The 27,841-nt window shown below is 38.4% G+C and overlaps 1 protein-coding gene across 8 annotated transcripts in view; it reads right to left on the bottom strand.

Moving 5' to 3' along the window:
* The window catches only part of VEZT (vezatin, adherens junctions transmembrane protein), an 89,391-nt gene that overhangs the window by 7,971 nt on the left and 53,579 nt on the right, over positions 1 to 27,841 (bottom strand). For 6 of the 8 annotated variants that reach the window (XM_044981243.1, XM_044981220.1, XM_044981203.1 and 3 more), the window contains 6 exons: positions 25,468 to 25,617; positions 12,144 to 12,297; positions 3,267 to 3,598; positions 1,982 to 2,175; positions 1,474 to 1,574; positions 203 to 410 (listed from right to left, as the gene is read on the bottom strand). In XM_044981243.1, coding sequence (XP_044837178.1) covers positions 203 to 410; positions 1,474 to 1,574; positions 1,982 to 2,175; positions 3,267 to 3,598; positions 12,144 to 12,297; positions 25,468 to 25,617 — 1,139 coding nt within the window. The remainder of the gene's footprint in view (positions 1 to 202; positions 411 to 1,473; positions 1,575 to 1,981; positions 2,176 to 3,266; positions 3,599 to 12,143; positions 12,298 to 25,467; positions 25,618 to 27,841) is intronic. The other 2 variants (XM_044981252.1, XM_044981212.1) reach the window with 1 other exon arrangement.

The following is a 27,841-nucleotide window of genomic DNA, read 5'->3' as shown; positions in this document are numbered from 1 at the left end:
TTTTTAAATTGGAAAGTAAAATGATGCTAACAAGCCATATGAACAGATGGGGCAACAAATTAGGGCCACACAGATCTATCAAAGGTACTACTACAGTTGAATACAGTTGTATTCTAGCAATACTATGTCAAAAGTTGATTGTAACCAGACAGACACACACCCTTACTTAGAGTCAAATTAAAAAAAAAAAGTCAGTACTTACCATGATCACTAAATAACAGCTGCTTCCATTTCTGTCTCTCTACCTCTGAAGCTCTAAATCCCAGCACAGATTTCAGTTCTTGTAACACTCTCTTGGATTCCTCTCTCTCACGTTTTTGTCTCTCTCTCTCTTCCTGGGAAAAGCAATAAAAGTCCTCCCTTTTGTACTCATTGTCTGTATCTGTATCTTCAACATATGCTTCCAATTCCTACGGAAAAAGAATAAACTGCTCTTTTGATCTGCATATTCCTCAAGGGTCAAGCCCTTTGAGGTACTGAAGTATTTCAGCACTTTAGCAGGAGGGTTGAGCCCCAAGTCCATAGTCACCCATGTGATTTGCATGGCAGGAGTTTGGGGGCCTGATTCTGCTCTCAGTTACACTAGTATAAAACTGAAGTAAGTACATTGATAAAGTCAAGATAACTGAAGTCAGCAGAGTAACTTCAGATTTACTCTGGTGCAAACAACCAATACAAAAAGGAAATTTTGACTTGGAGATGGGGATCTCTTTTCCCATCATTCCTATTGGATATGACGACTATCGCTGTTTTTTACTCTCCCCTCCTCCAATTCGTTCAGGGCTGGGTATCCCATTCATTTTCAGTGGTAACTGTTCAACCAGATAACTTCAGAAGGAGAAGAATCAACACGGTGAACAGGGAAAAGTTTGAAGTGGCGATGGTGTGTGTGTGGGGAGGGAAGGGGGGGGGGCTCATCTTCTCTCAAAACGTGCCCATCAATTAATTCTTGAGTTGAGGTCGACTTTTCTTTCCAGTTACTTTAGCCTTCAAATGAGTGCCCTTAAACTGAGAGAGAAAACAATACACCAAACTGTTTATGTTAAAGCATATTTTAAGTGTTCAGAAATGCAAAGCCTATGGAAATCATATAGGATTAGTTAGGTTAATGCAAGTAAGAATCAATTTAATATATTGCCTTTTAACCAATTTATACTTTTGTTCACATTTCTTTTAGAGATGTCTTGATCTGGTTCCAAGGTAGCATATGCAGGAACTGGATTCAAAATTAATTTCAAAGCTCTTTGTTCCTGGGTGGGGAACACCACCATGTGGTACAATATAGATATATACCCTGTCTGCTGTAGAGTAGTTCACAAGTCCATTAACGAAAGGGCATTGGCCAGCTGCGTTACATACCTTGTTGAAGGAGATAAAGTCATTGCTTAAGCAGCTAAAAAGGAAATGGATGAGGGAAATGTCTTCGCAACACAAAATTCATATATAACTTTGAAAGCATCCATTTATTCTTACCTGCTCTTCAGGGATTGGGTCTTTGTCCTCTATATGCAGGGCAGGCGGTAGTAATGGTATCATGGGGCAGTGTGTGTTATCACAAGATGATTCAGGTTTGCCTGGAGGTGCGGGGAGGAAGTGGGGGAAGAAGAGAAATTAAAACAAAAAAGATTAAGTGCGGAAACCAACAGATAACTGATCTTTAAGAATTCAGTGTGGTACTGAGTCAGAGCCCGACTCCAATGCAAAGGACACTGATACACACTCCATCACCTTTCTGAGCACACTGTAAGGACTAACGTGCTAAAAGCTTCAGGGTATCCCTTGAGAATCATCGGCAACTTGGAGGACATAAATGGGAGCAACATGTTAAACTGAACACTTTGGAAAACTATCTGCAGCAGGAAGTTAATTTACACAAAACTCAGCTACATGTTTAGAAAACAGAGTCTTGGAAATGTAAACCAGACAAATCTCTTTAATCACATTCAGTCAGCTGGTTGCTAAAAGAAACTTTTCAACATACCTTTGTTATCCGGGTTTCTTCGAACCATTTTTTCCACCTGAGAAATGGCCTCTTCCCAGCAGCTGTTGCTTGCCTGGATGTGAGGCTGAATCAGCTTTAGTTTCTGTTCTAGGACTTGATAGGCTTCTAAAGTTAGTTCTTGTGTCTCCTTAGAGCTAACAAGTTTTTCAAGTTCATCCTCAAGAATTATTACCCTAGATGAATGGGAAGGAAAATATCACACTAACATATCTGAATCTCATATTTCATGATTTGTTCAGGTTTTGAATTTAATCGGTTTCCTCCATTCCTCCTTCCTTCCATCTTAAACTGTAGTTTAGCCAGCTTCATATGTTTTAAAGCCAAACTCCTCCTCTCCTCCATTCTCATTATGGTAATCCATTAAATTTAGATGGCAGTGTGTTATTTAACTAACTGTACCAATGAAAAATCTTTTTAGGTATATAACCCATAATTATTGTGTTTTGAATTTTGTTGCAGAACAGACAAAACTCAAGCATGCTTTCAGGTTCATTCAAAAAGAGGGACTAAAGAGATGGAGGGTTTTAATGAATCTTTTTGTTTTGCAGTTCACCTTTAAGGACGGGGTAGCACCACAGAATATCTAAAGATTGACAAACCAACTACAGTAACCGACTCCATGCAGGACAGAGAGACTTTGGCTTCACAAACACTTGGCAATGTATGTGGCTGTTATAGTTTAAAGCTCAGATCCCATGGTGACGGGCACAGTATCAGAACCTGAATAGAATGGAATCCTTCAATTTCAGTTGAAAACTTCTAATTTCAGTCATCGCCTCTTAAAATGGATGCAGGTTGCTCTGAGAAACAGTCACCTCAATTAAATAAATTCTATAACAGAACAGACTTGCTCTATGTGCAATCACTTATACTAAAGGGAAAGGCCCCTCTGGATTCCCAGAGAGTTGCTAACATTGACCCTACTATATAATTCTTCAAAATATCCAATTCACAAGTTTGTCCCTCACTCATGTTGCTCCTTTCTAAATAAGGGACACTAGTTAAATATCTTCCTCCAGTTGTGGAATATAAACCAGAATTGTTTCCCAGTTAGCAAACTCTGTCTAATATATGGGCAGGGAAGCAGAAGCAACAATATAACCCAGCCTATATTAACAGATATTCCCCATCCTTTATCTTGCATGGCTGCAAGCGTCAATTATGTCTTTTTTTTCCAATCTGGGATATAATCCAGCAATCAAAGCAACCACAAGACTGAAGCTTTCTAACTACAGGCACATTCTTTCAAATAGTATAAACGTACTCATTCAGTAGGGCCTTGAGATGGAGCTGCAAGCTGCGCACTGCTGTGTGAAGGCTGTTCAGAGGTCTTGACTTCGGTTTTGTTTTGGTTGCACGTTCCAAGCCTAACTGATGCTGAGTTTCAAAGTACCGATAAAACTCATAGCTTCGCTTAAGCTCTTCTAAGCAAGCAGCATGAGTGTGAGGTAGACTTTGAGTCACATCAGACAAAATACAATGAGGCAAACGTTCTGGAGTGATCAAGGGCTTGGGGGATGCATTAACTGGAGAGAGCAGCAGTGCTAATCGTCTGAAGAACTCTGAACTCTGTGCTACCCACAGCTGAAACAGAACCTACAAAATACAGAAAGGATCAAATGGTCTTCATTGTTAAAAACATTAGCATTTCTTCATTTACTTTTTAAAACATTTTGTCCCCTTTTTAAACAGTTTTATGTTCTCCCACAGAATATATGCTCAGCACTGTGTGCCTGGGAGCATATGACAAGGTCATATTAGTCTGGGTGTCTCACACTTTAGGTGACTGTAAATTCCTTCAATGAGGGTCTCTCATGCTCACTTATACACAAAAGGCTTTCAGGGGTCCAACGCATCACATCCCCACTTTGGAAAACACTCCTTTGCCGATATGCCAGACTCACTGGTTAGGACAGTCTCTGACTACCCTAGGGCAGATAAGGAGTGGCCAAGATTCCGACAGCAGGATGTACATTGCACTGAAGAAGGAAGACTCTTCCCTCATAACTTGGAGTTGTCATTTCTATGACATAGATACTGATTACTATATCCCTCCCCCCAGCACTGAAATGCTAATCCATTAGCACTATATATTAACAACATATACTTTGAAATCCTAAGAAATCTCAGCTGTCGACTTACTGTTTTATGTGCAAAACTGAGCAACTTCACAAATACTATTAAAATGTGGAAACACTGATAAAGGCAGAACAATGGAATAATCTATTCAAATCATTATTTATGGTAACTGTCAGATCACTCACTCTGGCAGTGAAGAAGAGAAATCCCACAGTTCACATTTCTCCAGAATCTCAAATTGAACTATGAAGCAAAACCCATTTTTGTTGTACCCTTGAGTGCTCCTCTATATGCCTACAGAGAAGCATAGGTTACTTCATGACCAGCTAACATTATTTAAAAGGTGTTAAACTGTGTCTACACTAAGTGCTAATGGGTATGTCAAATCATCTTACATAACTAAAAAAAACAAAACATTTTCCTAATCTAGACAAGGCCCATGTCTCAGAAGACTGTCACAGTAGCACCTTTCTGAGCAATGCCTTTTTTTATTTTTTTTTTATAAAAAGGAGGAAGATAGTACTTTTCACCGTTACACCAGCCCCACACACAGTCCATGTCTACAATACCACTTATGCCAGTGATACTTATGTTACTCAGGGGTGTGAAAAAACCCACACCCCTAAGCGACATACATTTTGTTGGTGTAAGTGGTAGTGTGCATAGCGCTATGTCGGTGGGAGAGCTTCTCCTGCTGACACAGCTGCCGCCCCTCGTGGAGGTGGTTTTATGTCAATGGGAGAGCTCTCTCCTGTCGGCATAGAGCAGCTACATGAGCGCTATTACAGTTGCACAGCTGCATTGGTACAGCTGTGCCACTGTAAGCTCGTTAGTGTAGATATGGCCACAGAGAGATCAGAATTGTGCTAGTATGGAGTGTGGTCTGAGATTGATTCCCAAGGGCCACAAAAGGTCAAGTTACTCAACCTTATTTTCTCATCTGTAAAAGAGGGACAATATTTAGTTCACAGGTAATGTCCTCTAACCTTCTGAGATTCTAGGTGGAAAGGCTTTATATGAGTGCAATTATAGATCATTTCCAGTTGTGAATGGGTAGTGGTCTTTCCAATACATGAACTGTCAAAAGAAAAATGTCCATAATAGTGACACACTTAAGGATATGCAACCACCACATATGACCATGTGCAGTGTTGTAGCTGTATTGGTCTCTGAATATTAGAAAGACAAGGTGGCTGAGGTAATGTCTTTTATTGGACCAACTTCTGTTGGTGAGAGAGGCAAGTGTTCAAGCTTACACAGAACTCTTCTTCAGTTCTGGGAACAAGACCTGAAGAAGAGTTCTGTATAAGCTTGAAAGCTTGTCTGTCTCTCACCAACAGAAGTTGGTCCAATAAAAGACATTACCTCATCCACCTTGTCTCTCTAACATATGGTCGCAGTCAGGTGCTCAGATACCATGATGATGAGCACCATAATAAAAACTTAGATGGATGGACTGATAATCATTCCAAAAGACACACCTTCCTAATAGTGTGAATAACTTTGGGGAGCTGTTGAGCAATATATTCACCTGGAACACAGATTATTGTTCTGTAATATAAAGAACTGAAAAGATGACTGCTTCCATGTGTAGGAGTTATCTGAAGGTAATACTTACATTGATATGAACTTAACACAGGGGCAAGTGCTACACAACACAAACTTCCTACTCATCTCTGCATTCAACACAGGGGTTTGGCTGGGTATTATAAAGAAAGCCAAATGAAAAGGAGGCAGCCTGAGGAAAGAGCATTAGCACACAGCTCAGAACAAGAAATCAGAGCTTAGGACTTAAGAAACATAAAAAGAGGACAGGCCCATATAAACAGAATATAAGGAGAAATCAGTGAATGACTAACAGGCAGCCCACAAAAGTAGAGAACTTTGGGAAGAGAGCAATCCAAAACCTACCTGGAAAAAGGCATGTGGGCCAGAGAAAAGGGAATCCAGAACACGTTTAGGGTAAAAAGAACAGGAGTACTTGTGGCACGTTAGAGACGTACAAATTTATTTGAGCACGAGCTTTCGTGGGCTACAGCCCACTTCATCGGATGCATGTTCTCTGTGTTCTATATGTTCTCTGTGTATACATACATATACATACATACATATACACACACACACACACACACACACACACACAGAGAACATGAAAAGGTGGGAGTTGTCTTTCCACCTTTTCATGTTCTCTGTATGTGTCTGTATATATATCTCCTTACTATATGTTCCATTCTATGCATCCGATGAAGTGGGCTGTAGCCCACGAAAGCTCGTGCTCAAATAAATTTGTACGTCTCTAAGGTGCCACAAGTACTCCTGTTCTTTTTACCCTAAACATGTTCTGGATTCCCTTTTCTCTGGCCCACATGCCTTTTTCCAGGTAGGTTTTGGATTGCTCTCTTCCCAAAGTTGTCTACTTTTGTGGGCTGCCTGTTAGTCATTCACTGATTTATTTATACATACCCAACAAAAATGTTGCACTGATTTAAGTAAAATTGTTTAAGTCTATTTTATTACACTGGTGGAAATCCACATATGGAAACAAAATTGGCTTATATTGATGAATTTTGTTCAATTATGTCACAACCAGGTTACAAGATGATTGGTTAACAAAGTAAGCTAAAATTGATATAAGCCCGTTATTAACTGCGGGGTTTGAACTGGTTTAAATCAACTGCCCAAAGAAGAGTGGAAAAGTAACTTGGTCTGCATAATTCCTACTAGAACTGCAATTTATGAAAACCAAAAGCTGCCATTTAGCAAAGCTGTCTACTCAAAACTAAGCCTCAAAGCTTATCAGTCTTTATTACTGACAATATTTACTGCTAGGTCAAAAGAAATTAAGTTATGAGATTACTGAATAAAATATAATGCAATAAAACTAACACAAGAGTAAAACAATAATGAATTTTTCTAAGATAAAACAAAAAATACCTGAACTGAAAACCATCAGACTTTTGAAGAGATGAGATCTTCTTTCAATAGCACACATTTACTTATGCAAACTTGGGATATTCAATATCTCAAAAAGAAGAAAGACTCAGACTCAAAGGCCAGAAGGGACCATCATATCATCTAGTCTGACCTCCTGCAAATTGCAGGCCACACAACTTAACCCATCCATTCCTGTAATAGGCCCATAATCTCTGGCTAAGTTACTGAAGTCCTCAAGACTTCAAGCTGCAGAGAATAAAACATTCATTCTAGTTCAAACCAGCAAGTGACAGCATTGGCAGATGAAGGCGAACCCTCCCTCCCTCCCCCTGCACCCCTTGATGTCTCTGCCAATCTAACCTAGCAGAAAATGTCTTCCCAACACCAAATATGGTGCTCAGTTAAACCATGAGCATATGGGCATGACCCACCAGCCAGACACCTGGGAAAGAATTCTCTGTAGTAACTCAGAGCCCTCCCCATCTAGTGTTCCATCTCCAGTTGTTGGAGATATTTGCTAATAGCAGTCGCGGATGGGCCATATGCCATTTTAGGCAATCTCATCATACCATCCCCTCCATAAACATAACAAGCTCAGTCTTGAAACAAGTTAAGTTCTTTGCTCCCACTGCTCCCTTTGAAAGGCTGTTCCAGAACTTCACTCCTCTGATGATTAGGAACCGTCACCTAATTTCAAGCCTAAACTTGTTGATGGCCAGTTTATATCCATTTGTTCTTGTGCCAGTACTGGCCCTTATCCTAAATATCTCCTCTCCCTCCCCAGTGTTTATCCCTCCGATGCATTTATAGAGAGCAATCATATCTCACGTCAGCTTCATTTTGCTAGGCTAAACAAGCCAAGCTCCTTAAGTCTCCTTTCCTAAGGTGAGTTCTTCATTCCTCTAATTATCCTAGTAGACCTTCTCTGCACCTATTCCAGTTTGAATTAATCTTTCTGAAACATAGGAGACCAGAACTGCACACAGTATTCCTGATTAGGTCTCCCCAGTGCCTTGTATAATGGCAATACTTCTTCCCTGTTTCTACTGGAAATATTTCACCTGATGCATCCTAGGATTGTATTAGCTTTTTTCATAGCCACAGCTTACAGTCATCCTGTGACTGAACATCTTTTTCCTTCTTTGTCGCTTCCAACTGCTAAATCTCCAGCTCATAGCAAAAATTCTTGTTGTTAATCTCTCAGCGCATGACCCTGCACTATTAAACTTCATCCCATTTCTATTACTCCCAGTTCTCAAGGTTGTATGATATTCTGGTCCTCTTCCATGTTGGCAATACCTCCCAACTTTGTGTCATCCACGAATTTTATTAGCACACTCCTACTTTTTCTGCCAAGGTCATTAATGAAAATGTTAAATAAGATTGGTCCCAAGACCAAACTTTGAGGAACTGCACCAGTAATCTCCCTCCAGCCTGACAGTTCACCTTTCACAGAATGACACATTATAATCTTCCCTTTAACTAGTTCCTTAAGCACCTTTCAATTCTCGTATTAATCGCCACCTTCTCCAATGTAACAAATAATTTCCCATGAGGAACTGTATCAAATGCTTTACTGAAATCCAGGTAAAATAGTTCTAGTGCATTTCCTTTGTCCACAAAATCAGTTATTTTCTCAAAGAAAGAAATCGGGTTGGTCTGAACGATACCTTTTGTAAAACCATGTTGTATTTTATCCCAGTCATCATTTACCTCTGAGTCCTTAAGCTCTCTCTCTGACAAAATTTGTTCTAAGACCTGGCATACAATTGAGGTCAAACCAACAGGCTTGTAGTTCCCCAGATCATGTATTTTCCTTTCTTAAATATAAGTACTATGTTTGCACTCATAGGGTATGATGCCCAAGTTTCTGTATTCATTAAAAGCAGCAAAGAATCCTGTGGCACCTTATAGACTAACAGACGTTTTGCAGCATGAGCTTTCGTGGGTGAATACCCACTTCTTCGGATGCAAGTGGTGGAAATTTCCAGGGGCAGGTTTATATATGCAAGCAAGAAGCAAGCTAGAGATAACGAGGTTAGTTCAATCAGGGAGGATGAGGCCCTGTTCTAGCAGTTGAGTGAAAACCAAGAGAGGAGAAACTGGTTCTGTAGTTGGCAAGCCATTCACAGTCTTTGTTTAATCCTGAGCTGATGGTGTCAAATTTGCAGATGAACTGGAGCTCAGCAGTTTCTCTTTAAAGTCTGGTCCTGAAGTTCTTTTGCTGCAGGACGGCCACCTTAAGATCTGCTATTGTGTGGCCAGGTAGGTTGAAGTGTTCTCCTACAGGTTTTTGTATATTGCCATTCCTAATATCTGATTTGTGTCCATTTATCCTTTTCCTTAGAGACTGTCCAGTTTGGCCGATGTACATAGCAGAGGGGCATTGCTGGCATATGATGGCATAAATCAGATATTAGGAATGGCAATATACAAAAACCTGTAGGAGAACACTTCAACCTCCCTGGCCACACAATAGCAGATCTTAAGGTGGCCGTCCTGCAGCAAAAGAACTTCAGGACCAGACTTTAAAGAGAAACTGCTGAGCTCCAGTTCATCTGCAAATTTGACACCATCAGCTCAGGATTAAACAAAGACTGTGAATGGCTTGCCAACTACAGAACCAGTTTCTCCTCTCTTGGTTTTCACTCAACTGCTAGAACAGGGCCTCATCCTCCCTGATTGAACTAACCTCGTTATCTCTAGCTTGCTTCTTGCTTGCATATATAAACCTGCCCCTGGAAATTTCCACCACTTGCATCCGAAGAAGTGGGTATTCACCCACGAAAGCTCATGCTGCAAAACGTCTGTTAGTCTATAAGGTACCACAGGATTCTTTGCTGCTTTTACAGATCCAGACTAACACAGCTATCCCTCTGATACATGTATTCATTAAAAATCTTTCCTATGGGGCTTGCAATTTCATGTGCTGGTTCCTTTAACATTTTTGGATGGAGGTTGTCCAGGCCTCCTGATTTTGTCCCATTAAGCTGACTAATTTTGGCTTTTAGCTTGAATGTGGTAATTTCTCTTCCATATCCTAGTTCCTATTAGCCATCCTGCCACTGTCCCCAAACTCCTCATTACTCTTATTGAAAACTGAGGCAAAATATTCATTTAGGTGCTAGGCCATACCTAGATTTTCTTTAATCTCTACCAAATACTCAGTGCTTAGTGGTCCCACTTTTCTTTCCTTTTTTTTTTAAATTTATTAAATTATATGGGTAAAGCATCTTTTATTGTTGGTTTTAATTTCCTTTGGAAGGTCCAGCTCTGCTTGGCTTTTGGCAGATCTCACTTTTCCCCTACAACTTTCTGACCTGCAAGGGGCAGTTTTCCTTGCTGATCCATATCTTCTTCCATTCCTTGTTGGCTTTCTTTGTTCATCCAGTTTGAACAAATTTACCTTCCCTATGATTTTTTGCCCCTTGCCTGGGATGCATGCTCCAGATACTGTAAGTCAAAGTTGCAAAACCTAACTCCAAGCATCCTCCATATTCAGATACTCGAGTTCTTCAGTCCAGTCCACTTCCCTAATTAATTCCCTTAATTGTTTAAAGTTTGTCCTTTTGAAATCAAGGACTCAAGTTACAGATCTATTTTTGTTTATCCTTTCATTTAGTTTAAACTGAGTTAACTCATGATTACTCTAGCCAAGGTTGTCCTCTACAGCCAGTTCTTCTCTGAGGTCCTCACTACTTAGCAATACTAAATTCAAAATGTCATCACCTCTTGTTGGTTCAATGACTATGTGGTGAAGAAATCTGTCAGCTGTCATTATTAGTAGCACTTGTCCTCCAATCTATATTTAAGAAATTAAAGTCTCCTATAATCACACAATTTCCAGTAATATTTTCTTAATTAAAAATACTAAAGAGGTCCCTTTCTATATCCAAATCAGATCCTCAGGATCTGTATCAGATCCCAAGTGCTATCCCTGTGGAGCATCTGTTAAAATCACTTTGGGGAAGAAGGGTGACTCAAACAGATTTTGTTTTATCCATTCCATCACTTTTAATTTCTTTTCAGTCTCCTCCTCATTAATATTCAATGCTACTCTACCACTTTTAACCTTAATTTCTGTCTTTACTGAACAGCACATACCCATCAATAGCTGCATTCCAGTCATAACTCCTATTCCACCATGTTTGTGTTATTGCTATAACATCTGGTTTCACTTTCTGCACCAGTTCTAGTTCCTTCATTTTGTTATCTAGGCTCCTTGCATTGGTGTACAGACATCTTAGTTGTTTCTGCTTGGCTTCTTTAAGATTCCTCACCCGATTAGGTACAGTCATTTTACTACCCGTATCACCTATCTGGCTGTTACTGTCATTGGTATTAACACTATCTTTCCTCTTGTCCATTCCCCTACACTCTATTTTTCTTCTCTCCATTGCTGTATCCTCTTTTACTTGATTTTCCTCCCACTCAATATTAGAATTATGCATGGAGATTAAATGAGGATCTCCCAATCATCTTGCCCAAATTCCTAGTTTAAACATCATTAGATGTCTGCCATTCTGTTTAAACATTTTTAGAGATCAAAGTAGCACACTGATTCATGATGCTAGGTGTTCAGCTTATGAACCCTACTGCATAAATAAATGCGGCTTTTTCCATTTTCAACTACCAGCAATGTACATGTTTGGACTGTCTCTCTTTTGGTTCAAGTCAAGATGAGTAGCAAGGGATTAGCTCAGAGACACGTACGAATTGAGAAATTACTTTATGGACTTTTTCATCAGCACTGATTAAATCATAGCATTAAATACAACATTTGGGAAGAGACTGATTAGTGAATGGCAATTTTTTTTTTGCTAAATAAAAGAATGATTTAGACAACACAACACCCTATTCTGCACTGCACATCAATTTCTTTAATTAAATGTTGAATGAAATCCTCTGAAAAGCCAATAGTTGTAAAAATATGCAAGATGAACTTCTGGAGCATTCATGAATTTCACTCGGGGCTCTTTAAATGTACTCGACTCCTACAGACTGATAAAAGTAAGGGGAGAAAAATCAGATATCTGAAACAACAAACAGCAGGGCACTGTCACAACTGAAATGGATTTGCATAAGTCTGTATATGTAAGCATGCATTCTCCCTTCTAGGATGGATTACCTTGAGTGCAGGCAGGCTGAAGCCATCTGTGTGGTTGTGTGCCTCCTCTTCGGACACCTGCTCTTCACTCAGACTCAGACCCAGACCCAGTTCCTTAAAAGGAACTACGCAGATGTAGTTGGTCACATTGTCACTCTCCGCATTCAGAGGGTAGGTTTAGTCAGAGTTAAAGCAGTTAACAAAGAAGCTTTTGTATTAAACGGAGAGGGTGTGGGGGGAGAGGGGCAAAGCAACTAATCTACAATTACTAAAGGATCTTACTTTCTGGCAAGTTACTGGTGAGCACACTCAGTCCACGTCCAGTTTTAAGTGATCATCGTACAACCGTAGGTTTTAAAGGCTCAAATGCGTACAATAAGTTGTAGACAAAGAGTACTGCAACAATAAAGATATTAAACAGCTAATAAATGATCCCTGCAGTCCTTTTAATTGAGGAAATCTCTACAGAACCATCAAAGAGCTAGTTCACAATAAACTCTAATGACAGCCTTAAAATTAAAAAGTACACATTCAACAAGTTAAGAGCAATACTGCCAGAGACAAGAAAATTTTGGGTAATGCACGTTTCATGGTTTGTGTGTTTTATATAAGTCAGGATAACCAGGATAGGCAATTTCCCTATGAATTATTTTTTGTGGAGGATGAGCAATATTAGAGAAAATCACATATCTGGAGGTTTTTAAAAAGTAGTTTTTTGAAATTTCTTACATGAATAGTAGAAAATCCCAAATTTTCACATTGCTGATGCAAATAAATTGATCAGTCTCACAAACTTCTCAGCTATAACATGGCATGTAGTAAGATCTCATGTCACTAAAACTTAATTTCTTTAATACATTTTATGAACATAGTATACCAGAGTACCTACTTCTGTAGTAGCTACAATATATTGTCAAACGATAAGTCAAAATAAGTGAAAACGTATTTTATGAGGAAGTATATTTGTTTCATTATATTCACCTATTTAATCATTTGCAAAATTAGGTGATTAGCAATGGGTTTCACAGTTATCAGCATGATCATACAAATACTTAAGTACGTGCTTAACCTTACGCATGTGAGTAATCCCATTGACATAACTGCTCAAATGAGACTTCTCACAGGCATAAAGTTAAGCACACAGAAAAATGCTTGCAGGCTTGGGGCCTTAAGGACTGATCATAAGCACACTGAAATTAATGGGAATCTTTCTATTGACTTCAATTGGCTTTGGATGAGATCCAAAGGGTTATGTCTACATTGAAATTAAAAACCCACAGCTGGCCCATGCCAGCTGACTCAGGCTAAGGGGCTGTTTGATTACAGTGTAGACATTGGAGCTGGCCATGGCCTGAGCTTTTTTGCCGCCCCCTCCCAAGAAAAAAAAGAAAAACCCGATTAGTGAAGGACCTGCCACCGAATTGCTGCCGAAGACGGAAGCGGCGCGATTGAGCTGCCGCCAAAGAGGAAGTGAGGGACTGAAGGACCCGCCGCTGAATTGCCTCTGCACACGGATGTGCCGCCCTAACAACGGACGGAAGGCCACCCCTTTCTATTGGCCACCCCAGGCACTTGCTTCCTTCGCTGGTGCCTGGAGCCAGCACTGATTCAGGCTCTAGTACCCTGTCAGAGCGCAGTGACCCAGAGCTCATGCTGCAGCTCAAGCCCAGATGTCTACACTACAATTAAATGGTCCCTTAGTCTGAGCCCTGCAAGCTCTAGTCAGTTGGCTTGGCCAGCCCAGGGTTTTTAATTGCAGTGTAGACATACTCTTAGTGAGCTTCTACTGTAATACTCATATCTGCAGGTTCCCTGTCTCAACAGCAATTACTCAGTTTTCTCCAAAAACAGCATGTGTGCCTGTTTGTTGTTTTGTTTGGGAAGATGAGAGGTACAAAGTATATCAGAGAATCATGCTACCAGGTTTATGTCACCAAAAATATAGGTGTTTTAATGTACAATGAATAATGAAGTTGGGCATAAAGGGAGAGGTCTCTGTTGAATGATGCTATAGCTTTGCAGTCACATTTTATATTTTCCTTCTAGCTAACAAGTTATTTTCACTTGATTTTTGAAAACATAAAATACTTAGCTCTGCATGCTGAAGAGAGTAATGGGCTTTATAAACCATCTGTGCCAATTTATAGGAAACTCCTAAGATCGTCCAAATTCTATAGACTACATAATGGATGCAGTACTTTTCAATGTATTGTATTGCAGAGCAAAAATAACATACCTTCACAGGAAAATATTCTTACAAATATAGAAGCTTAATAAAGTTTAATGTCAATAAATACAAGAATTGTGAAGTAAAAGTAATGAACCATAGCATTAAAGGATGGCAAATCCTCCGTAGGGTCAATGATACTATACAAATCTGAAGTAACATTTTTGTGGTAAGTCAATGGCTACACTACCATAAAAACTTTTGGAACAGCTGGAAAACTGGTCTGAGGTTTTGCTAGGATATAAAGTGACAAGCAATGATGCAAGTAACAGGATATCAAGGGTAAAATTTCAGTTCCAAATTATGTCAGGTTACAGCCACAATACTGAAGTTGCGCCCTGTAGTACTTTTTTCAACTGTAAGGCTTTAATGTCACCAAAAATCAAAACATAGATGTTGAAGTACTTCACAGCAGTCATATTGTTTTGGGTTATATTAGTCTATAGAATCTTGTCTTTAAAAGTAAGTGATTCTAACACCTTTGCTGCTAAGGGTAATGTACTTTCTATAAATGGAACAAAACAGTATATTCACGTTAAATCTGTATACAAATATTGGCATCTTGACTATTCAAATTCTATTCTATTCTGCACTATTCTAAATAGGTTATTATTCTGCACTCAGCACACACACGTATCTGAGCAACTTCCAGTAGTGCATTACAAGACATGACTTCCATCTGTCACATGTGGTTCATTCTCTCTCATCCTCTCCCCAGTGGGAGAACTGTGCAGGCAACGTAGTCTTATTTTGGTAGGGTTTAGTTTTGTTTTAAATGTATATACTGCTCCGGGTTTAAGTTAGAGAAGCCAGGTTGAAGAAGCGCTCCTTGCTCTTGGAGCAGAAGGTGGTGAGGTTTGTGATGGTCCTTAGTTCCTGTGGGAGTTTGTTCCACAGTCTCAAGCAAGCCTCCAAGAAAGTTCTGTCTCCTGAACTAACAAGCTTTACCCTTAGAGAATTCCATTGTGCCTTAGGACCAGAGTTGTCAACCATGGTCTTCATCCTGGAAATTTAGGTGATATTTTAGGTATTCTGGACCCATGCCATGGAGTACTTTGAGGGTAAGGACTCAGAACTTAACTTGACTTGATAATCTACGGGAAACTAGCGTTGAGAGACTAAGACAGTTTTAATGTGTTTGTGGTAGCCTGTGTTGCTGAGCAGACATACTGCAGTGTTCTGTATTAGCTGGAGTTGCCTAAGCAATGAAGGCTTCATACCCAGGTATCTTGCATTGCTGCAGTCTAGAAAGGGGTTGACAAAGGTTTGAATAGCTGAGGCTAAGTCAGAGTCCACCAGGATGGGACAGAGTCTGCTCGCCAACTGGAGAAAGTGTTACTCACAGAGGCTCCTATGTTAGGGATTAATGTCAGCCAGGACTCTTGGAACACCACACCCTGAATTGTCCAATAGTGGATGTGTGCTTTCAACCAAAAGGAGAATGCACCGTGGCTACAAACTCTTCAGTGTGCTTTCCTCTGCCCACCAACATAAACTCTGTCTTACTCAGATTCAACCAGCTGTTCCTCTATCCATGAGCTGATTTAGTCCCATTTCTGGGCTGTCTTGATGGTGGTTGTATGTAGTAAAAGGTAAGTAGGTCTGACTGTCATCAGATACATCCTGCTTCCTCTCCCCACCAGCCACACAAAAATAAAAAGAGAGAATATGAGTTATGAGAACATAATATGGAAGCCACCACCATGGGCAGCAGCCATTTTATATGTAAATAGCCTCATTTCACCCCTCTCCACTGCCTCTTACTACATCACCAGATCCAGAATCCCATTCTCTCCTGATGCCCAACTTTCTTGCTCACTCAGTTCCAGGCCCTCTGTAGTAGATGGTGTGTGTGTTACTGGTAGGTACATGGTAATCCTTTTATTATCAACCCTACTATTTGATATTCTGTGAACACTGAAAGCTTTCTATTTGTCTCATCCCTAGTGTTTGCCAGTCCTGTGCTTCAATATATTTAGGATTTTGAGTTAGAGGCTTGAATGATTTCAAACCTTAATGAATGCCTGCTCTATTCAGAATATGTTGTATAAGTTACATGCTTTGTAGTAGTTTTACTTCGCGGAGGGTATCAAGTGTTACCAACTTTTGCAATATCTGGTATTTTACCTAAAGTCTGAGCTGCTGGAATTGAGATTGCATGAGAATCTCAGCTTCCAACAAAACACAACAACAACAAAATGTTTTCTAGCTTTTGGATGTGGAGAAATGCTTGAAAAATGCAAAGTGAATGTAACCTAACGCCCCCAACCCAAGCGGCAAACAAAAAGATACCATGTTCTTTAACAAAAACAAACCCAAATCCAAAAAAATACAAAAACAAACAAAAAAAACCCCCACAAACCCTCATGATTTTAAGCCAATCTTTTTTTTGTGTGTGTGTGGTGGGAGATGAGTCATGATTTTTGAGCATTTAGGCTATCTATCTGGTCACAAAATAGAAAACTTTCATCTGGAAATACTGAATTGCTATAATACATCTGCAGAAAACTTTACCCTGCAGAACTCTGAAAATGTTTCTCTTATAAAGTCCTAAGGGGGAAAAAAATTTAATTCAAACCACGTTTCTTTAATTTCTGTTTTGATTTGGGTTTGCAAACGCAATTGCTCCCTTCCTCTGGGATCATATAAGGCCCAGAAGAGGCACTGGTCTCCTGCCCAGCCAGCTAAACTGTTTTCTGGGATAGTTAGTTACAAGTTCCACCCTTTCACACCCAGACTCAAATGATTTTCCACCTGTTTAATTCTCACAGGACTAAAACAAAACAAAAAAATCTGCTCTAGAAAATAATTTTACCACTTGAGCAGAAAAAGCAGCGCCTGTAATGAAGCTTCAGTAACCTAAATTAGACAAAAGCCTAATTACTGCTCTTCAGACATCCCAGTAATAGGGCAAAGAAAAGCCTGTAATGCCAGTTACCCAGGAATGTAATATGTTGCAATCAGTTACTGACTCATGTAAACATGTAGGTGTTAGCAGGATCCAATGTTTTAAATTAACCCAGGAGGATGTGGAGTACTGGGATTACCAAGCCTGTCCTTTCCTGAGATGGAAAAAAAATCAGGCCACAATCTTTAAGATTGAACATTTGAAAGTTTCACTGAAGAGCCTTTTAATCTCTCTCTGCAACAAATGTTCTCTAGCAGCATGAAAATCTTATAATGCAGGTTTAGTAATGTGATCTCAATATATTTCATTTTTAGTTCATATGCAGTTTTGTACTCTGCATAGGATTAATAACTGCAGACTGGGAGCAAGGGAGGATTTCTGACTCATGTTAAAGAAAACATTGCAGAAGACAATATATATAACGGTAGGGTTGTACATAGAGTTGAACATTAGTTCTGGATTTATATACCACTACTCTACAGTACCTTTCAGAGTTGAAATTTACAATTATCTTTATATAACTAAGGCAAGAAGACAGGATATAATTACAAAAGCATCAGTGTCTTCTAATACAAACAAATCTGAATTTATTTTTAAAAGGTTGTTTAGAATCCCAGTGAGATATTAAACAACAGATCCACTAGATTGCAGGAATGTTAATGCTAATTTGATAAGATCAAGATGAAGCACTGTAATGGTGACTTTAAATTATTCTAAAATGAAATGAACTTTAATCATATACTTTACAGTTGAAAAATTCTAGAAATAACTAGAACACTCCAGAGATCAAGGTATTTTACTTTATGTTTCAACATAAAAAGACTGGAAGCAATCCTAGAAAGACTCAAGAAGCAATCCTACGGTATGGATACCACAAGATAACTGAACTCTTGAGGGGATCTGTAATCATACTTTGCTGATTAACATGACATTCTTCAGTGTATGCTGACTGAATGCACATCAATCCCTTAAAACCTCTTGTACACGTGTGTGGGAGCAAAGAAAATACGCTAGAGAAGTTTTATTTAAACAATGTTCAACTTCCACTTCTGTGCCCATTTTTTAAGGAGACATAAGATTTTTAAACAAAAGTTGCTAAATAAAAATGATCTTTCACTTAACTTGGAAATGCATAATTTATTATCCCTAACCCATACACAAATTTACAATACTGCCAATCCCCAAGCATTCAAAAATCATGAGTCAGCCGTCCCCCTCCCCCAATAAAGAGATTTGCTTGAAAGTCATGATATTTTAAGAAAATAATAAAATTTGGTAGGTTTTTTTTTATTGGTCTTCTGGTTTTTGAATGTTAAGGGTACAACTGGGTAACATTTTCAAGCTTTTTCACCACAACCATGAGGAACAGACACTTATGTTTTTTATTAAATGAAAACAGAGATTCTCACCTAATCACAAACCATCAGTAGCTAGGGATTTAAAAAAAAAAACCCAACCCAAATATGATGAATTTTTTATAAAAATCTCAAGAATTACCAATAATGAATATACTACTTGAACATATTTTTCCTTGAAACAAACCCATTTATGTAATATAATAATTGGAGATATACCTGTCTCCTAGAACTGGAGGGGACCTCAAAAGGTCATCGAGTCCAGCCCCCTGCCTTCACTAGCAGGACTAAGTACTGATTTTTGCCCCAGATCCCGAAGTGGCCCCCTCAAGGATTGAACTCACAACCCTGGGTTTAGCAGGCCAATGCTCAAACTAGTGAGGTAAAATATATATATATTTTTATTTATATAAGTATCAGCTAGTGATTCCAATCAAAGTCAAAATTCAGTAGCTAAACTAGGTAGCCATGTGTGTGTACAGTTTTCCATGTGTTTGTACAAACATTTTTATTTCATTTCATATCTATTTACCTTATTTCATTAACAACTTGGGAGCAAGAGAAGGCAAAGTATCTTGTTAAAGCAAAACACAGTACAAAATTTCTAATATATAGTGCAGATTAGTCAGCTAATTTTCAGGGCAGCAACTTCATCTTATTTGCCTATAAAGCACCATGCTCACCAATGGTGGTATGTAACAGTATATAAATATGATTACTAGGCACTTAAAAAGCGATTTCCATGAAAGGAACTAATGCACTTCATAAATGCAAATTGGTGAAAATGTTGTAAGACTCTGAACAACTTCACCTCCCACTGCACCTGCCTTGCATCAACAACTCCAGTGAAGTAGGGTATTGCTCATTGACTTGTGTCAGAGTTGAGCATGCTCCATGTTCCGCCTTACAGGAGGTGCTCAGCATGTTGCAGAAGACACTTTTGTTTGGGGCTTTTTATCCAATTGTCCATATCGCTTAACTTCTGTATCAGATACTTTTAGCAATTTGTTTAAAAAAATGCAGTAAAACTATGCATTAAGCACCTACTTATTCGAGATTCTGTACAATAGTAAACGTGCCTGGTTTTGTACAAATGGACCAAATTATACATACGTATACAATATTAAACAAAGAATTTTCAAGATGCCATGGCCATACTTGAGTTAGTAGGATAGCTATTGCACAGAAAAAATCCTATCTTAACACAGACAGTAACTCATCACCAAATGGGTGTATTTTACAACATTTAACCTACCATTTCCTTCACTTTTATTTAAAGAATTAAAAAAACCTGCACTGTGTTTTTTCAATGTTTCTTGATGCAATAACTAGATTTTCATAAAGTAGTAGTAACAGGAGTAATAGAGCAAAGGTTTAAGTCTCCCCAAACTCAACACAGCTGAGAAATATATCACACACTTGTGTTTATATATGTTGTGGTAAGAGCCTATTCTGTTAAAATGTTATTTCCTTAATGTCACAACCGGCTGAGCTTTCAAGCTGAGAAATGATCCGCATAGGATGCAAAAGTACTAGAGGCTAAAATAAAATCAAAGTGGGGTATGCAGCAGCATCTTAGGGTCAGATTGGGTCTAAAAGGCCCCAAATATCAGAATCTCTTACTAATAGCAGTTAACTCACCACACTGCACACATGGGGCAGCTGGCAACGTCAGTTAGGGCGACCAGATAGCAAGTGTGAAAAATTGGGACGGGGTGATTGGCGACTATATAAGAAAAAGCCCCAAATATCAGGACTGTCACCCTAATGTCAGTCTGTATGTAACCTTGACATCTACCCCACTGATAGACTTGTACAGAAGTGTATTTGCCAACAGAGACAGTCACTAATATGGTAACAAATAATAACTAACAAAACCTGCACTTCTGTAGCACTTAGCATCCCAGAACGTTAAACAACCTTACAGACTTTCAGGAATTAAGCTTCCCAACACTCACGTCAGATAGGTAAATGTTACCACACCTTTACAGGTAAAACTGAAGTAAAAAGACATTAAGAGACTTGCCCCACAGTCACACAGCAAGTTTATGACAAAGTTAGAAATAAAAAGCCAGATGTCTTGCACTTAGCAGCTAGACAACACCACTTTCTCTTTTGCTACTGAATTGTTTGCATTTTGTCACGAGGAGGATTTCTCCCATTTATAGTAAAATGAGAGTTTCAGAGATTCATATGGCCAGCTCCTCAGAGGGTGTAAACTGGTACAGCTCCATTGAATTCAGTAGCACTACACTAATTCACTTCAGCTGAAGATAGGGCCCACAGAATTTTAAGGTGAGGAGGACCATTACAATTGTGTCATTTGACCTCCCTGCATAACAAAGGTCATAAAATGTTATGCAGGTCACATAAAAGGTCACCCATCCAATCTTAATCCTGCATTCACTGTAAGTGGAAAATCCCACTGACTTCAATGGTGCAGACTGCAGCCTTTATAGCTGTCAAGTGATGGAGAAGTCCCTTTGTCTGAGTAAAGAGAAACCTTCTCCACATGCAGGTACTTGCTTCTATTATTGAGGAAGTACGATTGTGGAAGTAGTGTACCCTTTGTAATGAATGACTCAGCTTTGAAAAAGACAGACGTGACAGGATGCAGTTATATATTGTTCCCACAATGCAAGGCTGACATTTAACATAACAAGTACAGAATGTGCGTGGAAGATTTTCCATCTCAGAAAAAGTTACTGGTCCATCAAATCCAATATGAAAGCTTCACATAAACTGAAAGCAATAATTCTTCTTACATTTTAAATGAAATTTTTACACTGCTCAACATGGTTATATTTTATACCACAGCAAATTTTAATTACCTAGATATTAATTTATTTGCACTAATAAATATAGTGTTAATTAAGGGAGTTGTCAGGCTAACATGTAAAAGCTTAGGTATATGTTGCTAAATCTCCAGTCTAATTTGATTGAATAATGACACTGTAGCAGGTGTATGCAATCTGTGCTGCTATGAGCAAAGCTATGTATTAAGTTTTTTAACACTCAGTAACAACAACATGTGGGTGTCATAGGAATATCCAAAGGGAAACATTTAATCCTACCACAAAGAATACAATAACATTAGGATACAAATAAGACAAGTGTCTACAATATGATGTTTGTTCATCACAGCCAGATCTGTTTCTGGTCCCCATAAGGTGCTTTTTTTTGGGTCGCCAAGAGACCCTAATCGGCATAGACATTTTAGTGGGGGAGAGTGTAAATTTAATAATACATACCAGAAATGTCTGAGAAGGTGACAGCCATGCGATAAATATATCCCATACCTATGTAGTTTATTTAATCATTCACTTTTATGCAAATCGCTGCTCTTTGTTTACTCATCTATTGCCACAGGATTCATTCACACTTTTCAAATAGCCATAATTAAAAATATATATATATCTATCATCAGTCAGGTTGTTAGCTGAGCTCCTCTAATACACTCCTTTCAGCCATGCCTCATCTGTAATATTTGAGAACTGCTCCCTACTTTTTATTTATATAAAAATAGAGTGCCTACAATTTAAAGCAGCCACACTGCATATAATACCATAACATAAATTTGTATTCAGATATGACCACTTTTACCGAAATGAATGCAAATTATGCACATATTTCTGATCATAGATATGAATCAAATAGATCAAGATATATATGTGTCAACATAACATTAGTAGTCAAAATACACCATCTCACTGAGCAACATGAGTAAGCCAAGGTTACTGAAAGAACTCTAAATTTTGTATTTCCTGACAAAATTCAAAATTGTCACAGTGTTACATCAATTCAGATTTTATATCTTTTATGGGCCAGAACCTCAGCAAATTAAGTGGACATGTAATTAAAATGAATGAAACTGTGAATATTTGCACCATGTGAGGATCTGGTCCCACTTTTAAATTTTATCACTCTATCAAAATGAGTCAATCCTTCAGTACTGAAGCCAGTCATAGATACGATCATAGAATCATAGATTAGGTTTGGAAGGGACCTCAGGAGATCTAGTCCAACCCCCTGCTCAAAGCAGGGCCAATCCCCAAATAGCCCCCTCAAGGATTAAACTCACAACACTGGGTTTAGCAGGCCAATGCTCAAACCACTGAGCTATCCCTCATCATCAACTCTATCAGACAGTAAGTTTTATTTATTATGTTCACACTGTTATCAAGATAACGTGTCCATCTTCAAATAAGATAAAGAGAACTCAGAGGTAGAGAACCCAGTAGGAGGTCCAGTCACCAAATAAAATGGAATTAAACTTTTAGCTTAGCTATATTAGCTGGAGTGCTGCATTTCACTTTCTTTTAAAACCAAAGGCATTTCTCACATATTAAAATTTCAGAATGCTGTACTGAACAAACTGGATTCAGTTTTCCCCTGCTCTGACACAGAGATATACTCTTGATCTGGCAAAAAAATGCAGAAGTAGTACATCAAGTGCAATAAAAAAAGTTTATCCAAGTAGAGTTCGCAGTTTCTTCTGAGGTCATTTGAAAAAAACAGAAAAACTAAATTTCATTACAATGGTCTTTTGAAACTTTATGCCAAATGTTAAGCATGTTTTTCCTAAGAAAAAGTACATTAGATTGCTATAGGTGGTGTAAATATTGCATCAATAGTACTACTACATTCCTGTCTTTCAGATGCTCACAATAAACACCTTTAAATATGGATTAAATCATACTCGGACAGCCTATAGCCACTGCAGTCTAATGCATGGTCTGATTTTCTGCAGACATTTTTTTTTAAACCCCACTTTTGTTCTTTATAGCAGTGAAAAACCTGGATTTAAACTTTTCCTGATATTCAGCTGAAATTCCTTTCCTTAATTTCATCACATCATTCCCTAATTATACACAGTCAAGCTCCTCTAAATCTTTCCTTTCCCTGCCGTGGGCCACTCTAGCGGCACAAAAGGCCCCTTAAAGCTGTCCTAAGTGAGCAGCTGAAAATCCCGTAATGTGAGGAAATCCTTGGTTGATGAAGACAGCTCTATGCAGTCCCCAATGCTGGAGGAGTGAAAAGGGTAGGGGAGGCTGTGGTTAGAATGCGCTACATTCAACCAATCCACAGATGACACAATAGTCAGTAGGGTCCATTACAAGACAGAGTAACTTGGGGCAACCCTCAGGCTGCTCTAAATTGTTCTGGTGGGTGTTAACCCCCACCAAAAATACAACCCTCTTATTCTCACTTTTCATACATTGCACAGATCTGACTGTGCCTAAATCTCAACTACTATAACCTACATGCTGTCTGTGCTCTCTGCACTTCAACTTTGTGCTTTTCCCACGCTACTCCCTCGGCCTGCAATATCCCTTTTCCTGTGTGCCAAGCATCCCTACATGTTGCCTTCAAATCCTTCCTCAAAACCCACTCATTTCTTCCAGCTTTTCGCTAATGATTTCCATGGCTGAGCCATCTATTAATCTTTTGTTATGGGATAACCATACAAAGTAAGGCAAAAGTAAATGCCAAATTTTCTGAGTTAAACAAAAGATCTTCTTCTTCCTCATTTCCTAATATAAAGTTAACGTAACCACCCTTGCCAGTTTTGAAGCTAAGAGGGTGGCAAACCCTTCTGCTGAAGTGGATCCAGTCTAATCCAAACCAAAATAGTTCTGTACAAGGTAACCCTCTCTCCCACCCTATTATTCTATACACCAGTTAGTATCCAATACTGAGCATACTTTTATTTTTACACTCTGGTACAAAAGGATCTCTGAAAGACCACATGTATTGTTCTCATTTTCAGTTCTCTTCCCCAACCCCTAAAGTTACTCTCAGTTATATCCAATCCAGAGTTTGAAGTTACTTTTATAAAATTGTTTCAGTCACTCCAGATACGACTGGTTACATTTCCCTTCCCATATACAAAAAATAAATCTGCTCTCCAGGGCTATCTCAGGATATGAATCAGTGATGTCTTGAGCACAAAAGCAGGATTCACATCCCTAGATAAATGATCCACGAATAAACACTTATTTCCTCTGAACTGGAGTATCACTACACCTGTTACACAAACATCCAGGAGTGCTATCAATATTAACCAAACCACATATTCCAGGAAAATATAACAATAATTGGTAATGACAGGTTTTCACAATGCACATTAGTTTCCAAGCTTGTGATTTTTCTGGGGAGGTAGAAATATAATCATGTATATTTGAATGCAATACATTGGCATTTCTGATATTTTCCCAACTATGGCACAGATACAGCACAGCTATCAAGTAACCCTACTGTCATTTTTTCAACGGAATATGGGTTCACGCTTTGGCAAACAGAGTTTGAATCGGTTGTGAGAAGTACCGCATTTGATTTCGGAAGTAGAAAATCCTCACTGTTCAGTGTGCCCCTTGACTAACCTGTGTTGCAACAGTGCCATTCAGCTTTCATGAAATAGGAAATCACTTAGCTTTTAATCTGGAGACTAGATATGCAATGGAGACACAAAGTGAGAGGGCAGGTGGTTGAGATGAAAGTTATTTTGGAAGAGGGAAATAAAGATGGGTAAGATCAATAATGAAAGGGAAAGGACTGAATCACACACATCAATATTCACAAAAAAGGCACATGTTTGCAAGACATAGTAGAGGACTCATCTTAGATTGCACAGTGACAAAAACATGAAATATTTTAAGAATGTGCTGTCTCAAGCATAACTTAAAAAAAGACACTCTGCAGCCCTTTCCCTTCCTTCTTGCATATATTTAACTAGATACCCCAAGTTTCTACTGGTGCCAGCTCTATTCATTAGGACAATTAAGTGTCCCATCTATATGGGTAGGTAATTCATTCATAAGTATCTGCATTTGTGGGTTTTTACAAAAAGGATATTTTTTCAGCATGTACAGAGTAGCTAGTCTTGAAGCTCGAAAGTTGGCTCTGACAGATCGGTAAACAGCTTTCCGAAGACCGATGAGATGCTGACTAGGATGCTGTCCAGCTTTATTAAATGGGCAAGCGGCACTGACCCTGTCAAGCAAACTTGAAAAGTAAAATGTGATACAACTGTACAGATGTCCTAAAGAATTTCAACAAGACAATACATCAATTTCACTTTCATATCCCTTATTTACAAAAGACAATCCTTTTTTATAATGGGTCAATACATATAATTAAAGCAACAAAGTTTTACCGTATCAGTCATACATTTCATTAAAAATTTTAAATGAAAAAAGATTAACAACTCAGTAAAGGTCCTGCTCCTGCTCCCATTAGAGTCAATGTCAAAATTCCTATGGACCTCAATTGTACAGAATCAGGTCCTACAAAAAGAAAGCACTGTATAGAGACACTGTAAGGCTAATGAACTCTGACCTGAACATAACAGAAGCCCACTGTAAGTTTTAAAAATATATATATTTCATGCATACCTCTCTACATGCAACTAATGCCTTAGCTTTTACAAATGATTTTGCAGATAGGCTGTGCTCCGCTATCTATTTAGATTAAGCTATATTCCCCCCCCCCCCCAACCAGTACAAGGAATGTCATCCAGTTTGATGGGGTTATCAAACATTTGAGTGGAAGGACAATTTACCATAAAAACTACAGACTGCAGAAATTCTTGTGGTACTGTTACAGCTAGAAATACAAAATGAAGCAAAGATTCTGAAATGCATGCAATTACATATACTAACATTTTTAAATACACATTGATCTCAATGTATACATATGCATATTGGTGTGTCACTGTGCCATTTGCTTGTGGGAACAGACTGCAGAAGAACTTTAAGAAAGTGCCATTATAAAAAAAAGGATCTATTCTGTAAATAAATTGAAGTGCACCTGTGCGAATTTTAAATATTTGCACATTAAGTTACAAAAAACAAAAAAAGTAGTACAGACTAGTCTTCTGTTAGTGTACAGTATACTTAGTAATGTGAAAGGTATTTATTAAAATAACATACTGTACAAGCTATAAAAACGTCATACCATATTAATTTACAAGAGTAATACTTAAACGTGATCAAATAAAATCTTGTATGTAAAACACTTTTCATTATAAAAGAAGCAAAACAAATTGCATTAGCTTACAATTTTACCAAAGCAAAGTGAATATGATTGTCCAGTTCTGTGTTTTCACTGGAACTTTAAAATTAACGTCTGTTACAGATTCTCTCTCAACATTTCTATGGCTATTTGAACTTACCAATTGCTAGTGTTCAAAGGTGAACTCTCATTTTCAGTCTTTTAAACCATACACTTCAATGGGTTGTAAGAAGTGTGTCTGGAGAAGCTAAGGAGTAATTTAAGAAAGCAGGCGGAAAGCTACCAATGTTTTCTCCACAGCAAAGATTGTAAGCACTTGCAGCTCTACTACAAGACACCCACCCATCACTCACGCCTCTATGTACAACCAACACCTTGAAAAACAGGGTTTTTTTATGATTTGTAACATTTGTTTCCATGTGAAAATGTTAATCTCAGCAGTTTGTATAAATTTATAGGACTGAATTCTTCCTTTCTTTTTTCCTGAGAAACATCAAACCAGCATCATTTGCTATGTTTCTGAACATACCAGAGATGCATCATCCGAGGATCTCTGTAAATGTTACCGGACCATGCTGCATAGCAGCAGTGAAAGGCAAGAGGAAAAAGTGTTGAGGATGAACTTCCTTTTCTCTACAACACCAAAATCTGTCTCAATTATAAGATACTGTAATTTAAAGCTCTCTCAGTCTCACAAGCTAGATTTTAACTAAGGTTGAAACAGGATTTGTGTGTCATAGGCTCATACTGCCTCATATTAATAAAATCAGTTACTACACATGAGCATAGTGGTAGTTCTATAAAGATATGAGCATATATGAGCATAGTGGTAGTTCTATAAAGATGCTGTGTGCATCAATACATGCTTATATATTTCAAATTGGAATCAAGCCCTACAAGAGCAATAATAATACTTGGGAAAGCTCATTACTGAAGTGCCAACCAAATAAATAGTCCTCATTATAGAAAAAAGTGGAATTTCACTATATATTTTTGCAATTTGCATTTTATAAGGGGCAGGGAAATGGAAGCATTTTCAATAGCTAGTAGGAATTTCAAACAGTGACCCTAGGCAGGATTATTTGATGGTAACTCATTAGCTTAGTCAGTACCTTCCAAAACAAACAAAAACAAAACCTTGTTTTGAAAGGTAATGACTACACTTACACCTAATTGCAAAGAGAATTTAGGGCATTGTCCATGTTTCTCTCTAAAG

Source organism: Mauremys mutica, chromosome 1 (genome assembly GCF_020497125.1).
Source record: "Mauremys mutica isolate MM-2020 ecotype Southern chromosome 1, ASM2049712v1, whole genome shotgun sequence".
Lineage (NCBI taxonomy): Eukaryota > Metazoa > Chordata > Testudines > Geoemydidae > Mauremys > Mauremys mutica.
The sequence above is the reverse complement of the archived record's forward strand: the minus strand, read 5'-3'. Positions and strand labels throughout refer to the sequence as shown.